General features: G+C 35.9%; 1 protein-coding gene across 3 annotated transcripts; it reads left to right on the top strand.

Moving 5' to 3' along the window:
• The first annotated feature begins 487 nt into the window (after nt 1–487).
• LOC125258102 lies at nt 488–14,652 on the top strand. Of its 3 annotated transcripts, none has more exons than XM_048174940.1 (8): nt 488–1,192; nt 1,330–2,282; nt 3,902–3,974; nt 7,017–7,210; nt 8,633–8,787; nt 10,981–11,402; nt 11,532–11,740; nt 14,304–14,652. In XM_048174940.1, the coding sequence occupies exons 3-8, from the start codon at nt 3,959–3,961 to the stop codon at nt 14,499–14,501; spliced, it is 1,194 nt and encodes a 397-aa protein (XP_048030897.1). In that variant the 5' UTR covers nt 488–1,192; nt 1,330–2,282; nt 3,902–3,958; the 3' UTR covers nt 14,502–14,652. The 3 variants fall into 3 exon arrangements, with proteins under 3 accessions (XP_048030897.1, XP_048030898.1, XP_048030899.1); XM_048174941.1 differs by having other exon boundaries at nt 2,099–2,282; XM_048174942.1 differs by lacking the exons at nt 488–1,192; nt 1,330–2,282 and having other exon boundaries at nt 3,902–6,568.
• Nucleotides 14,653–16,340: the final 1,688 nt, after the last annotated feature.

Consider the following 16,340-nt stretch of genomic DNA (forward strand, 5'->3'; position numbering starts at 1 on the left):
AGGGTGCAACTGAAGTTCTGCATATATGGGGACACATTTCACCAGCAGCTGCCCTGAGCAATTCTGTTACTTTCTTCTTCTCTTTTTCTACTGCACATTCTATAAAATAATGACTCACTTCTGTTGCCAAGAATGCACACATTCAACACTCAACCAAAAATGTAGAATGCCTTACATTATACTTACTGCAGTAAAAGGAAACTGAATTTTAAAAACTATGGATTTCATATTTTCTGCAGGTAGAACTGAAACATGACAAGTAATGCAGTTTTCGTAATGCCATCAATTAATATTAATATTTTGACTGTCATTGGGACTATATGTTCATGTTGGATAGAAAACTAGTGCTATGTTTTGACAGAACGACTCGATTTTGAATCAGGTTTGCTGTGTTTTGACAGTTAGTATATGTTGAAAAAAGTTTTTAGCATTTTGAAATGTAGAGTTTGAGTTTATATAACAAAATATGGTTTGGGGCAGAAAATTAACTATTTGGCTAATTGTGTGATGTATGTGTGTTGCTGTGTTAAGAGTTTAGAAAAAGTACTTTATGTATTGGTAAACGCAATTGAAAAAAACTGTAAGCTCACTTCTTTTTCACAAATGCAATCTGAAGCTTTTCCACTGCCTGTATTATGGAGGGAGCATATGAATAAATAATAGTCATCTGCATACAGGTGTAGTGTAGCTTGAATGTCATTTTCAACCTTATTTATAAAATTAAACAATAAAACAGGTCCCAAAATGGAACCAAGTGCTTTGAGTACCCAGAAAAGCGATATATAAATGTAAGGAATTATTATTATCATTATTATTATTTTTAGTAGATCCACAAATAAGGAAGCGCAATGCTGCCTTATTTTCTGTCCAAGGCACCAATAGGATAATTGATCACAACCAGTGATGGTTCTGTGATGATCTTAGCTAAAACTGAAAGTTTGGAAATAAGACAGTAACATTATCTGAATAGATGTACTAAATGAAAAAGACTATATATATCTGATTACATACTGATTATATAACACAAGAGAAGAGGATTGTAAATCCACCCCTTAAGTTGTAAACAATTCTAATTGTTGATTCTACTTGCATCACATTTTCTGTCATATTTTTTAGAGACCTTACAGTTGGATGCATTACCAGTCTACGCTCAATAAAAAAAAAAAAAAAAAAAACATGGCCAATTCCACAGGTGAGACACTTTTCATTTCATTTATCCTGAAATAACAGTTCTGTGTTGTATACATTTTATAATTTCCCTGCAAGGTAGCAAATGTCTTGAAGAAGCTTTAATGTGGTGTGTGATTTGAGTTCCATGATTTCACACAGGACCTTTTGAGAAGACCAATTTCTAATGTCTGCTTGCCAGCAGTGCAAACCCTCTCTGCTGGTTTCTGCACTTGCATCTCTCCTCTGGTTTTGTTGATCTTTCCTGGACTCATTCTGGTTAACAAACTTTACACCCAGCCTTCGATTATGCTCACCTGTCAGCACTGTACAGAGCCCTGTTTTGTTTAATAAATGTTCTAAACTGCCTTTACTGATTATTTTTTATTTATTGAACTAAATATATTTAATATGCTGTCACATATACGACATGCTTTTATAAATGCATACCTTTTGAAGGATAGATTAGAATATCATATGCAGAGTTTTAATAAAGTTGAATTATGTAACCTTGTATGTCATTTTTACTCTTCAAAGTGTACATTTGCAGGTGTTGATTATAATTAATTAATTTAGTGCCCATAAATAATAATACTAAGTATAAACAATATATAAAAAAGTATTATATAGTGATCTAATTAACTGATTAAAAAATAACCACAAATTATAACACGAAGAATGGGAAATAGGGAATGGGAATGGGAATGTCGCAACGTCGTGTCGCAGTTGCTCAGTGTTGCGCTAAAACGTTGCTACAACCCTGTGGGGTCTTACAATTATGTGCCCACAACATTCTGACAACAGCGATGTTGCCATAGTAGAAATGCAACGTGCCACAGATGTTGCCACAACGTAGCAAAACATATAACAAAACATAACACTGGCCTAGTGATTTTTGGATATTTTACTGCAAACATTTTACATATTGCAGCTTTAAGGGAAACAATGGAAATGGGAATGGTGTGTTTGGGAGGAAATTTGGCACCAGGGACTTTGCAAGTCATAATCCATCCCTGATTCTTCACATCATCACGTGATATCTGGTTTGAGCTATAAATACCGCTGTCTGTAAGCATAAGAAAGCTGAGGTCTTTCAGGAGAACACAGAATATACCGTAAGTGTTTTATACTTTTTATTTACAATTTACTTTAAATATACTTTGTAGTGGCTACACCAGCTAGCATTACAACAATTAACTATTAGTATATTAGTATGTGTGGCAACCATTTGAACAACATGATGACATTGAAAGTATTCTGTACACAGATGTAAAGTACAGTGCATTACTATTACATTAAGTACAGTACTCCTCTCATAAATTACACTTTATGTCAAATATTATGTAGAAAACTGACACTGAGTTCATAGAGCAGGAGCTGGTGATGAAAATTTCAACAATAATTTGTACTGTATAAGCAAGTATTGAAGTTTAGAAGAAAAATACATTTCAAGTGCATTAAGGCACACCATATTAAAAACGAAACACATTTAAAATACATTAACAAATGTAATTTTGGACAACACACTTAAGCTGAAATTAAAATCAATTATTTGACGTGCTTTAGTGTATTAGTCAACACATCAAAATAAGTGTACTTCCTTAAAGTGCTACAAAAACACAATGATTTATTAAAATGTATGTTTAAGTAAAAATGAATTAGATATTATGACAAAGTACATTTTTAAAAAAGTGCACTTTAGTGTGTTAATATTGTTATTAAAGTGTACTCTCCTTAAGTACACTTAAGTGGCCTTTAATTTTAAGTATATTATATTATCTGTAAGTACACTCTTTTAAAAGTATACTTTTCAGATTTGAAGTACACAGAAAGTACACTTGCAATACAATTAAGCACACTTCTTTTTCACAAATGCAATCTGAAGCTTTTCCACTGCCTGTACTATAGAGGGAGTATATGAATAAATAATAGTCATCTGCATACAGGTGTAGTGTAGTCTGAATGTCATTTTTTAACTTTATTTATAAAAATAGACAACAAAACAGTTCCCAAAATGGTACCCTGGGGAACACCAGAAGTTATCTCAAGAAAACCTGATTAACAAAAACCAAAAAGTTTGTTCAGCAGCTATTTGTGATCCACTGAATGCCTTTGGCAGATCCACAAATAAGGAAGCACAATGCTGCCTTATTTTCTGTCCAAGACACCAATAGGATAATTGATCACAACCAGTGATGGTTCTGCGATGATCTTAGGTAAAACTGAAAGTTTGGAAATAAGACATTATCAGTAATATTATCTGAATAGATGTACAAAATTAAAAAGACTATTTATCTGATTACCTACTGACTTTATAACATAAGAGAAGAGGATTGTAAATCCACCCTTAAAGGGATAGTTCATCCAAAAATGAAAATTCTGTCATCATTTACTCACCCTCTGGTTGTTCCAAACCTGTATACATTTCTTTGTTCTGTTGAATACAAAGGAATATATTTTGAAGATTGTGGGAAACTGAACAGTTCTGGGGCACCATTGACTTCCATAGTACTTCCATCCTACTATGGAAGTCAGTTGTGCCCCAAAGTGGCCTGGTTACAAACTGGTTACAAAATATCTTCCTTTGTGTCCAGCAGAACAAAGAAATGTATACAGGTGTGGAACAACTTTAGGGTGAGTAAATGATGACAGAATTTTCATTTTTCATTAACTATCCCTTAAGTTGTAAACAATTCTAATTGTTGATTCTACTTGCATCACATCTTCTGTTTAGACACCTTACAGTTGGATGCATTACCAGTCTACGCTCAATTAAAAAAACAAAAAAAACATGGCCGATTCCACAGGTGAGACACTTTCCATTTCATTTATCCTGAAATAACAGTTCTGTGTTGTATACATTTTATAATTTTTTAGAGTTCCATGATATCTCACAGAACATTATGTTCTATCAATGCTACTCAAGACCTCAAATTTGATCTTAGATACAGCAAGGGCAACCAGCATGTCTAAATGCAACAGACTGCATGCATACTGTGATATGAATCCATCAATGTAAAAACAAAGTCACATTTACTAAGTGAAACAAGTTCACCCTACTCAAATTTTCAAAATATTACTGAAAGTGCATTGCACTTAAAGTTATGTGAACTCCAACTGAATGAGTTACAACAGATTTTCCAAACTGCTTTGCATCAGAATGTAGAAGGAAAGTAAATGTTGAAAGTATGTGTTATTTATGTGTTTTTGGTTGATATAGGTGGTAGGGGTGTAACAATACATCATGATGATAGGCGGAGTTACACTTCTGTGCTTGGTGGTAGAGGTCTGAACGGCACTAACAAAAATGAACCATGGTTTTACTAAATAAAACCAAAAAACCTTGGTTAATATAGTTAAATCATGGTAACCACAAATTAACCATGGTTTTGCTACACTAACCATACTTTAACAATTGTATTTGTCATAAAACTGTGGTTATACAAATGATAATGGTTACTATACTTTTACTATAATAAAACCATGGTTAATTTTCGTGAAGCCTGAACCCGGCCTGTACCCAAGATCATTTAACTCTGTTACATTTTAAAACTGAGTATGAGGGGGCAGTCCTGGCCTAATGGTTAGCGAGTCTGGTTGCTGGTTTGATTCCAGGGTTAGGGTTACATTTCTCACAACAAATACAGGCTTTTTGCAATATGTTGCATTTTATGACTGTTTGCAACAATCTGTAAAAAAATACATTTAAACAAACACAGTGTCATTAAGGTACAGCAACCACCTCAGCAGTCAGCACACTGGAGAAAAAGAGAAAAATTGTAAAGGTCATCAGCTATTCATTTAATGCAATTCATCTATATAATATTGTTGAATAGTACATGTCCCTAACTAAGCAAGCCAGAGGCGACAGCGGCAAGGAACCCAAACTCCATCAAGTGACAAAATGAAGGACAAAACCTTGGGAGAAACCAGGCACAGTCGGGGGGCCAGTTCTCTTCTGGCCAACAAACAAAAGATATTTAATAGGGAACCAATGGAGTGTTGACAGAACCGGGTTAATATGTTCAGACTTTCTGGTAGTAAAAACTCTAGATGCTGCATTTTAGACCAGCTGGAGTTTATATATTAGTTGTGCAGGGAAACCACCCAGTAGAGCGTTACAGTAATCTAGCCTTAAGGTCATGAACGCATGAACTAACTGTTCTGTATTTGTCATTGAGAGCATATGTCATTGTTTAGATTGGAAGTGCCGATCACGATAATGAATATGCACAATATTGTTACCATAGGCACCTCAAAATACCATGAATAATTATTTATTAAGAATTATTTGAATTTTTTATATTATATTTTAAAAAATACTTTACCCATCAACTGTATAAAATCCATAACACCCAACATGCATGAGAAGCACATGGTGGAACGAGAGAAGGAGACACACTGAATGAAAGTGCACGTTCACTCTCTGACAGCAGAGGGCGATGATGGAACAGCAGAATGCAGCGGTTACCCCGTAAACAAAGCAACTGTGGTACTACAGTATTTAAAATGCTTCAAACACCCATTCAATTTTTTTGTATTCGCAATGCTGTTCATCACAGAACCAAATACTTAATACTTAAAAACTTAATAGGCTATTTATTTTATTTTAATATGGACTACAACATGCTCTATAATGATTGAAAATGTTCTGATTATTTGTTATTGTTCAGTAACACTTGATGACCTAAGGCTTCATTTCTTAAAAAGCTTACGCCTTCCCTATTCAACTTACAGAATGAACACGGCGCCAGAAGGCTAAGTTAATGCATTAACTAATGTTAAATAATGAGACCTTATGTAGTGTTACCTGTTGTTCTTTATAATTCTTTTACACTTTAATCAGTTTGAAACATTTTACTTTATTTTTTGTGTGTACTGCGTCATTGTATTTAAATGTTCAGAGTTCTTGAACCCATGACAACACTGTTTTTGCAACTTATTTCAATATCGTGATAATACCGTATACTGTGATAAAAGCTTAAGCAATTAATCGCAACATGACAATTTGATACCATCACATGCCTAGTTTAGATATATTTAAGATGGAAGAATGCAGTTTTACAGATGCTAGAAATGTGGCTTTGAAATGAAAGATTGGTATGAGCACACCCAGGTTCCTAACTGACAATGAAGACTTAACAGAGCAGCCAAGTATTCTAGGATATTATGTGTGGAAGTTTTTGAGTCACATGAATTCCTCTGGAATTCAAACTCTGATCTTTTTGCCAAAAAAAAAAGTGTTGCAAAACTATTGACTATTAAATATATCCTTCTCAGTACAGGTTATGAAGGAAGAGAATGGCGTTGACAGTTGGTGGCACCATACTCCTGAGATTGAAAGTTTGTCCAGCTGCACTGAACTTTCTCTAGCTGCTGCTGCTACTTGCAGGGATGTTGTGTACGACAATCTTGACAGTAACAGTAAAACACAGCTGCTGGTTTTCCAGTCCAGGAGATCCTACTCATCTTCTATGTCGTGGTTGCAGCTGATGTAATTCTCAACATCATCTGCAGTTTCATTGTTTACTCACTCCTCAAACTCTGCCACTACAGACTAACTTCTTTTAGTTGGCGGTTCTGACTCACCACCAGTGGTAAAGCTGGCTATCCAATGCCTGGCTTCTTACATATCTCATCACCCTGGTGAACAGGGAGGGGGCCAGAGCATATTAAAGTGTCTGACATCATACTTGCGAATTCACACACTTCTTTAATTTTATTTGAGCAAGAAACTCTGAGAGGAACCAAGTCTGGCACATATATAAAAAAAACGTTATGACACATTTCACCCATGATTGAACCCTAGAGGTTGTTGAACATCACTAATGTTCAGTTTTGTGTCTCAGAGCTTGTTGTCAGTGGATCCACATGGAGTCCAGACTTCATCCAGGACCTTCTTCCATCTGCAGAGCGAACGGCTCTCCTCTATCATCTGTCATTCTTGTGTCTGGGAGGCTTCCCAAAGCTGGAGCGTATGATCAGAGACCAAGCTATTGAAACACAAATGCTTTTCGGATCCTCTGAGGCTGTTCTGCTGAAGGTGAGACTAATTCATCTTGTGAATTATCATCATTTCATCATACTAATTCATAATTTTTCTCAAAATTCAGACTTTTTTCCTCAGGATTCTGCATGTGCAGTCAGGTATAAAAATTTGAGAGAAAAACAAAAACCAAAATTGTGAAACTCTGAGAAAAAAAGTGTCAGAATTGTTTGAAACATATAATTGTTTTATGAAAACATGGACATAGTGTCCGTAACGACACCCGTAGGTTTCTGGAGAGCATTTTTGAAGCCCAAAATGGGTGGAGCCAGCCATCGCCATCTTATCAGCGTGTCACTCCTGGATAAGCAAAAATGGGCAAAGAGGTGGGATGTGGATGGAGCTGAGGTGCCTGGTTGCTGAAACCACACCTGCCTAGCTTGACGTGATCAAGTTAGCTCAAGGAGCTATCTATCTATCTAAGATACTATCTAAAATATTAGTAAAGATAACAAATTATACATCATTTGAAAGTTCTAAGGGTTTACTGTCAATCTACTGTGACTGCTTTAAGATATAGATGCTCCAGCAACAGTAATATTGTAATTTGTGTCGGGTGTGCAAATGACAACACGCAAAATCAAAACAGGACTTCATACCCTTGTAATGAAATAGCAATCATGAGATGAATCCAATCCATATTGTCCATTGTTTGCATCATATTTCTTCTGAATGATCTGCTCTCAATCATCGGTCTTCAAGAAATTATGCAGTCTGAGCAGTGTTTATGTTGTAAAACAATTGTATACAATTGTATACACTAGACTTTCACAAACAAATGAGCCTGCGTCCAAAATATATTTTTCAAAATAGTGCAGCAGTTTAGTTATAATATCCAAGCAGAGCTGTTGGATTTTGTGGTGTCTTGAGATGCATATTCTCCAGCCACTGTCATTGTAGTAAATCTGATGAACAAAACTTTTAGCCAATACCAAGACGATCATGTGTTCTGTTTATCTTCCGCATGTGTTCACATGTACACAGACGTACCATTAACTGCACAGAAAGCCATATTATTTGATAATTGTTAGAAATAATCCTGAAAAAAGCACAAACACGGCAGAGATGCCAAGTTCAGTGGCTGGAATTAGCTGAGGTGACGTGACGGCTAACAGACAGCAGACAAACGGCTTTTAGTGACAGCAGTGACATTTCACCTGTCACTCAAATATCCACACCCTTAAATATGCAGAACTTTAAGGATTAATATACCAGGCTGTAAACATTTCTTTCAGCTGTAAAGTTTATTAACATGGGGGGTCTATGGGATTGACTCCCTTTTGGAGTCTGTCTCTACTCTAGTGGCCAGTCGATGAATTGCAGTTTGTCACTTCCGTGTTGGTTTCAAGAGAGAGAACGTAAGATTGCAGCTTGTATGAAACTTATCCTTGTAGATTAATTATCCTTGTTTTCTTGTAGTGTGCCGGTACGAGTTCCAATCTGGTCACCTCGCTGTTCCCAATACTGATAAAAGCTGTTGAGAAGAACAAACCCAAACTGGCTGTGGCGTACCTGGAGAAAGCCAGAACATGGATCGAGGACATCATCAGAGCCGTGGATGACATGGTGAAGAGGTGAAAACACTGAAGATCTGCATTTCACAACAAACAACCCAGATAGCAAGCAATGATCGAAACAATGTTAAATCGGTGTTAATATGTCAACATTAACTGCATTGAATCAATATCATTTTTGTACCTGCAATTAATGTTAAAAAATGTTGAAATTTCAACAAAAAAATCAATGTCATTGAATCAGGGTTACAATGTGATGTTGGTTCAACATCATGCTTCCACTCTCAGAAAATGAAACACAACTACAACTGACTTAAAGCCACACAGACTGAAATCAACTGAAGATAAAAGAAGACATTAAATCTCTCAAGATCTCAGCAGAAGTTCTTTTTGAGAATTAACAGGTTTAGATGTTGATGTTTTATTGAAAATGTTTGGTCACCATTTTGGTGGTCAGTGTTTCTTTAGTCGTGCAGTTTGACCTTGGCTTTTTGTGTGAGTTTGTGCTCTTTGTAACAGTGTTTACCAAAACACATCATTTGTTGCAAAGAAACAAGAAACAAAATGATCAAGTGATGTAGTTTTCTGTCTCATAAAGCAGAGTAGTTTACTAATCTTGTTCCTGACCAAAAGTGGTTGTTTGTTGTTAAAATATTATATTCACCAATAATACTTTCTTGCCACAGATCATAATCAGATTAAAAAAAAAAAAAAAAAAAAAAAATTGGGAAAAAATATTTTGACACACACAGACATCAAGAATCAGCATATGAATCTTAACAATGGTGACATCCTTCATACCACAATGCATGCTGGGAGCCACCATAGTCTACAACTCATGACTCCCAGCATGCATTGTGGCATAAAGCATGTCACCATTGTTGAGAGTTATAAGCTGATTCTTGATGTCTGTGTGTCTAAAGATTTTTTTTTTTTTTTTTTTTTTTTAATTGCACTTTAATAGTCAAGATTCAGACTGTCTGATCTGTAGCAAGAAAGTATTATTGGTGAATGTTACCTATTAAAAACAAACATACACTTTTGGTCAGGAGTATAATTAGTAAATGATCTTGCTTTATGAGGCTGAAAACTATATCAACAAATCAACATTGTTTCTGGTTTCTTTGCAACAAACGATGTGTTTTAGTAAACACTGTTACAAAGAGCACAAACTCACACAAAAAGCCAAGAGTCAAACTGCACGACTAAAGAAACACTGACCACCAAAATGGTGACCAAACATTTTCAATAAAACATCAACATCTAAACCTGTTAATTCTCAAAAAGAACTTCTGCTGAGATCTTGAGAGATTTATTGTCTTCTTTTATCTTCAGCTGATTTCAGGCTGTGTGGCTTTAAGTCAGTTGTAGTTGTGTTTCATTTTCTGAGAGTGCAAACGTTGATTCAATGCCATTACCATTGATTTTTTGTTGAAATTTCAACATTTTTTCAACATTAATTGCGGGTGCAAAAGTGATATTAATTCAATACGGTTAACGTTGACACATTAACATTGATTTAACATTATTTTGATCATTGCTTGCTATCTGGGAATCATTTTCCTTATCAGTACACAGCAAACAAATAATTTTTTTAGGCTTTTACTCACATGCAAACATTGATCAGCTCAACCTGAATTGTGCACAAGATCTAATCTGTTGATGAAGCTCAAAGTTCTCATAACCACGTTTGAGCTTCAGGAAGAGGTTTGATCTTGTGTGTCATTCAGGTTAGGTTGAGCTGATTAGTGTTTACATGTGAGTAAAAGCCTAAATTAAATATGTTCATCATAAAAAGTGATCAAGCCTCTTAAGAAAATTTAGACTAAACCATTCTATTCATATGGATTAGTTTTCTGATCAATTTATGAACTTTTTGAAGCGTCAAAGATCGAGTTGCAAAGGCAGTGAATGGAAGGACAGAATGCTGTCTGATTTTATCAAAAAGATCTTCATTTGTGTTCCGAAGATGAACGAAAATCTAACAAGTTCAGATCGACATGAGTAATTAATTGCAGAATTTTCATTTTTGGGTGAATTAACTTAACAACAGACTGGGAAGAGAGGAGCTGCAACAATGGAGAATATGGGAAAAATAATGAGCATTCAAACATGAAAACCAGTTCTAGTAGAGCCCAAAACAATATCAAGACTTTGTAAAAGGGCAGAATAGTTCCTCTTAGAGAAAATTGTCTGTGTTGTTGTGCTTGAGAAATCCAGACTATATCACTGTACATGCACCTTATTTTTCAGGTATGATCAACAAACCAAAAGTGTGGGGAATTGCACCAGTGATGTGTATGAAGAACAGAGCAAGACTGAAGAAAAAATAAAGGAACACACTGTTGAGATGAAGGGTCAGGAGGATTCTTTTGCCAAGCTTGATCTGGAGCTGAACAAAAATGTCAATGATATGGAGGACACTGAGAAAAGAATTGAAAAAAGCACTCAAGAGCTGCTTTATCTCATCATAAATAGTAGAAGTTACCGTTATTCTTTTTTATGGGGCTTGTTCTCATTTAATCAACGCTATAACGATGATGCTATTCTTGCTAAACAAGCCGAACTGAACAGTCTCGTCTCTGAAAAGGACAGTCTGCGCAACCAAGGGTGGAACATCAAAATCCAACAGACTGATTTTCAGCTGATGTTGGCCAGTACCAAAATACAACTGGGTGAGAGTCTCTCTGTGCTTTTAAAATGATTATTATAAATGTAAATGCATCTCTGTGCACATCAGGCTGTTTACATGTTCACCCAATGACCTCTCATGAATCAGAATCTGTTGTATGTTGTTTGTTCAGGTGTGATTCCCAATCCTGACCACCTGAAGGAAGTCCAAAAGTGTCTTGATCAAATCCGACAAATTCTGGTTGATCTTAAAAAGTTCTGGGAGAAAGTGGCTGTTACACTGGACACACTGAAAGACAAGACCTTTGTTGGGGATGTACTGATTGAAGAGCTGGAAGACATGAAGGAGGAGTTTCTGAACTCCATTGAAGACGCAAAACAGGTTAGTTAGACATTGAGTAAATGCTTCTGGTGAAAGTTGGGTCACACTTTAGATTAGGGTCCAATTCTCACTATTAAATATTGATTCAAACTCCTAATTACTGCTTATTAATAGTTAGTAAGGTTGTTGAGTTTAGGTATCGAGTAGGATAAAGGGATGTAGAATATGGTAATGTAGAATAAACGGTTAGTTCACTCAAAAAATGAAATTTCTGTCATTATTTACTCACCCTCATGTCATTCCAAGTCCAAAATAAGACCTTTGTTCATCTTCAAAACACAAATGAAGATATTTTTGATGAAATCTGAGAGGTTTCTGATCTCCCATTAACCCTCTGGGGGTCTGAGGATTTTCGGGGCCCTGGAGAAGTTTTGACATGCCCTGACATTTGTGCTTTTTTCAGTTGTTCATAAACATATTAATGGAAAAAGTGTCATTTACACTGTATTCAGCACAAACTAGGCTACCATAATATGTGAGAAACATGTATGTACATGTTTGTATGTTTGAAGGAATAACGTTTATTCGTGGTTTTTGAAAAAACAAAAAACTTAAGTCACTGAAATAAGGACAAAAAAATAATATTATATATGTGTTCACAAGACTTCTGGTTATTGGAGGTTGTGACTAGAGTTTTTGCTTCAGAATGATGTAAAAATTATGCTGCCTACTCCTTCATATAAAACAATAGAGAGATTTAAATTTTGTAAGACACTTTTTGTCAAGAAACTCAGTATGCGTGGAGGTGTGAATCATCATGAATAATGATTCATTTACACCTGAGAAGACAAAAGAATCACATATTAATGACCTGAAATGACTTGCATAATAATGAGGCTCTTTCAGTCAGGTAGGCTGTGAAAAAACCCTCTGTGATCATGTCTGCTCATCATATGGTGTATATCAAACATACAGAAAAAACAGCAATACTGAGAAATATTATTACAATTTAAAATAATGGTATTCTATTATATTCTTTAAAATATAATGTATTTCTGTGATGCAAAGTGTCTGAACAATTATGTTACCTCTGTGGCATTTCATATAGGCCTTTAGCTTAAAAGCATGCACATTTGGAGAAATATTGATGGATTCTCATATGTTTGTCAATTTTCTATACAGAGGAGTAATATTTAGTCAGTATTTATTGTCATTACTATGAGCGCTGGATACTGTGTTTTCAATTCATACTTGCAGCCGGAGGGCGCTCTGTGCACCTTTAGTCCACAAATTCATCTAAAGAAGAACAGGTCATGTGACTCTCCAGGAAGAGAACTAACAGAGGCCAGAGATCGCTAACTATGGCTATTCAAAACACTTTTCAAGACAATAAATACACGATTGAGACGATGTATGCATGTATTGACTGAATTTGCCTCTGAATAACACTGCTCCGTGGGCGTGGCAGCATGCGCATTAGCAGATAATGAGCTGAATCACGGACTTCTGACATGGCTCACTTTTCATACAGATTATATAAACAGAGAATATTTGTTTTCGATTTTACTTACATGATTTAAAACCTGACATTTCAACGTTTTTTAGACATAAGTCTAATTTTTTTGTGATTAGTGTTCACAAAGTTACAGTTCATTTTCTGAGAACTATCAGATTGGAGTTCGTTCAGAGGGAGACGAGAGATCACGCTTCAGGTTAGTTTTCTTTATTTTACAAAAAGCACAACATTTTGTTTTTACTCTGAGTGTACACAAATAAAAGAAGATATTCCACAGATTAAAATGGTGTATAGCTCTTAATTGTATGTGCAACATTGATGGAGTATTTTGAGACTCTTTCACACTGGTAAGAAAAAAAACGCGGTGGTCACGCCGGCGATACCTCAGTGTTAAACACAGCAATGTCATTCAAAATTTCAAGGTCCAGAAAGGAACTAAAGACATTGTTAAATCAGTCATGTGACTGCAGTGGATCAACCTTAATGTCATGAAGAGACGAGAATACTTTGTGTGCAAAAACAAAACAAAAATAACGACTTTAATCAACAATCTCTTCTCTTCCCTGTCAGTCTCCTAAGAAATTGGAAGAAACTGTTGAATAAAGTCATTATTTTTGTGTTGTTTTTGTGCACAAAAAGTATTCTTGTCTCTTCATAACATTAAGGTTGAACCACTGCAGTCACATGACTGTTTTAACAATGTCTTTAGTACTTTTCTGGACCTTGAAAGTGTTGATTATATTTTATGAGTCATACACCTCTCGGATTTCATCAAAATATCTTCATTTGTGTTCTGTATATGAACAAAGGTCTTATGGGTGTGGAACGACATGAGGGTGAGTAATTAATGACAGAAATTTCATTTTTGGGTGAACTAACCATTTTAAGTCACCATGAAATCAATTAATCTTGTTTTTTGATGCAATATTGAAATGTTTATAATAAATGATTGAAGTTAAATTATTTTTAGTTAAATTAATGGAAAAAATTATTTTGCCATGACCTTTACTATGTAGGGAATAGTAAGTGATTTCGGACACATCATGAGTTTATGTTGATGTATTTTTAGTAAATGTGATGTGATTAATGCTGTCATTAATATTTCAGTACTGGAAGAGATTTGGTGAATGCTGTCAGAGAGCACAGGGCATCTTCAGTGTTCAGTCTAGGACTGCATATAATTTCCTGGAGGTCAATCCGTCTTCACTTTCAAAGGATGAATGGAATAAGCAGTATGAATCTATCATGGCGAAGCTGAGGAAGATCAATCCTCAGGGCTCGACCAGAGCCGCCATCACTGAGTGACAGACAGAGATCTGATGCTTCTTTCACACTTTAAACGCTGTTTATAAGGCATGTGCATATTAATGCATACAGCTTATATTGGCATTTCTGTAACGCTTTGTAATCTTTACAACTGTTCTTGCACATGTTCAATTACAGTTCCACATACATTTACTTTAGGGAATATTATTTGCCCATTTCTATGTCAATTTATCTCTGTTAAAATTGCTTTGCATTTCATTATGGTTTATAGATCTTGTGGTGGGTCTTATCACATGACTGATGTCTATGTCACACAATAAAGACATTAAACATTTCATTGTAGCTTAATCATTCAAAAAATTATTTTTCTAATGTTTCGATGTGCTTCAGGGGTCACCGCTTCCGTCTGGACAGATTCATATGAGCACCAGGGTTGTAGTTGTCTACACACCACATTCAGGGGCATTTATGATCATCTAATATTTTATCAAGCAACAAATAATCTTCATTCAAGCCATTTCTGCTAAAAAAAAAAAAAATAGAAAAAAAGCTGCAGATCATGTGGTTATTTTAACAGTTTGATATCTTATACACAGCAGAAAATATATGACTAGTCTCCGACTGTTTGACTAAACCGGGCTAGTGCCAAGATGAGCAAATTTACTACATTTAGTAGGCTATTAATCATCAAGTTAAAAGCATTTTAAAATAAAAAAATGTTCTAGTTGTGAAAATTATTTGGAGATGGCAAGGAAAGATAACTTAAAACTCTGAAATGACTAGTCAGCCTAACTTTGTTTTCTGCAAAACTAGTGATGGGAGAAAGAAGCTTTTCAAAGCTTTGAATCAATTGAACCAAATTGCTTCTCAAAATGATTCACTGTTTTGAAGCATTCAAAACACAACATGCTGGTGACACCTGCTGGTCAAAACAGTGTAAATGCAACAAAAACTCTTGCCAAACATGCATAAAAACAGCTTTTACAAACCCATTTCAAATGTTTTATTTAAATTATAATCTATCAGATGCAATTAACTAATCATCTAATTCCATTAAATATTAAGTGTCTGTAATATGTATTCTTTTATCAGTTTTCAGGGTTTGTTCCCTTTCGTGGGAACTATCAACGATACGTCAATGACGTGATGGGAACCCTCTGCATGATGTGTTCGTGAAGCACCTTTGTATCCAACCAATGATGCGACGAGACGTCAGAGGCGGGTGACGTCACGGACCAGGAAACTATAAAGCATACCCAGAACAAAGAATACTAGCTTCTGTTGTCTTCAGCAAGCACTCTCTGTTATCTTGTTCGTCTTATTTGGTGTTGTTTGTCCTGTTATATATATACACAGTGATCTCTTCGTCCGAGGACAAGAGTTTCTAGCACAAATAAGACAATATATAAAATGCCGGAAAAAGAAAAGACCGAGCAACAGTTCACAAAGTGTGTGCCTCCCTGCACTCGGTTCATCTCGGGTGGGGACACACACGAGATGTGTGTAATGTGTTTGGGAGTTGAGCATGCACAGGCAGCTCTTGAGGGAGCTGTCTGTGTACACTGTGAAAGGCTCACTCTCAGAGTGCTGAGGTCGCGCCGCACGCTCTTTGAGGAGGGCACCGCAGCAAGTGTTCCCCGCGGATCGGTCCCGCTGCTGCCGAGGCACAGCGGAAGCTGCATTCGTGGGGATCATAGATGGATCTGGTAGAGGGGATTGAGATGGGCTCTGCCTTATCTCTTCCCTTCCCTTACCTGCCAGACCCAGTGTCTCTCTTCTGGTGGTGGAAGCACATGAGACACAGACTCTCAACATATCTTCCTCCGAGGAGGTTGATGTGGAGAGCGTTAAGGCTGGTGATGAGGAACCGCCATCCTC

Source organism: Megalobrama amblycephala, linkage group LG22 (genome assembly GCF_018812025.1).
Source record: "Megalobrama amblycephala isolate DHTTF-2021 linkage group LG22, ASM1881202v1, whole genome shotgun sequence".
Lineage (NCBI taxonomy): Eukaryota > Metazoa > Chordata > Actinopteri > Cypriniformes > Xenocyprididae > Megalobrama > Megalobrama amblycephala.

Coding starts and splice junctions, on each gene's coding strand:
- LOC125258102 (XM_048174940.1), top strand. Junction 7,211..8,632: donor CTGAGGCTGTTCTGCTGAAG/GTGAGACTAATT, acceptor GTTTTCTTGTAG/TGTGCCGGTACGAGTTCCAA. Junction 11,741..14,303: donor CCATTGAAGACGCAAAACAG/GTTAGTTAGACA, acceptor TTAATATTTCAG/TACTGGAAGAGATTTGGTGA.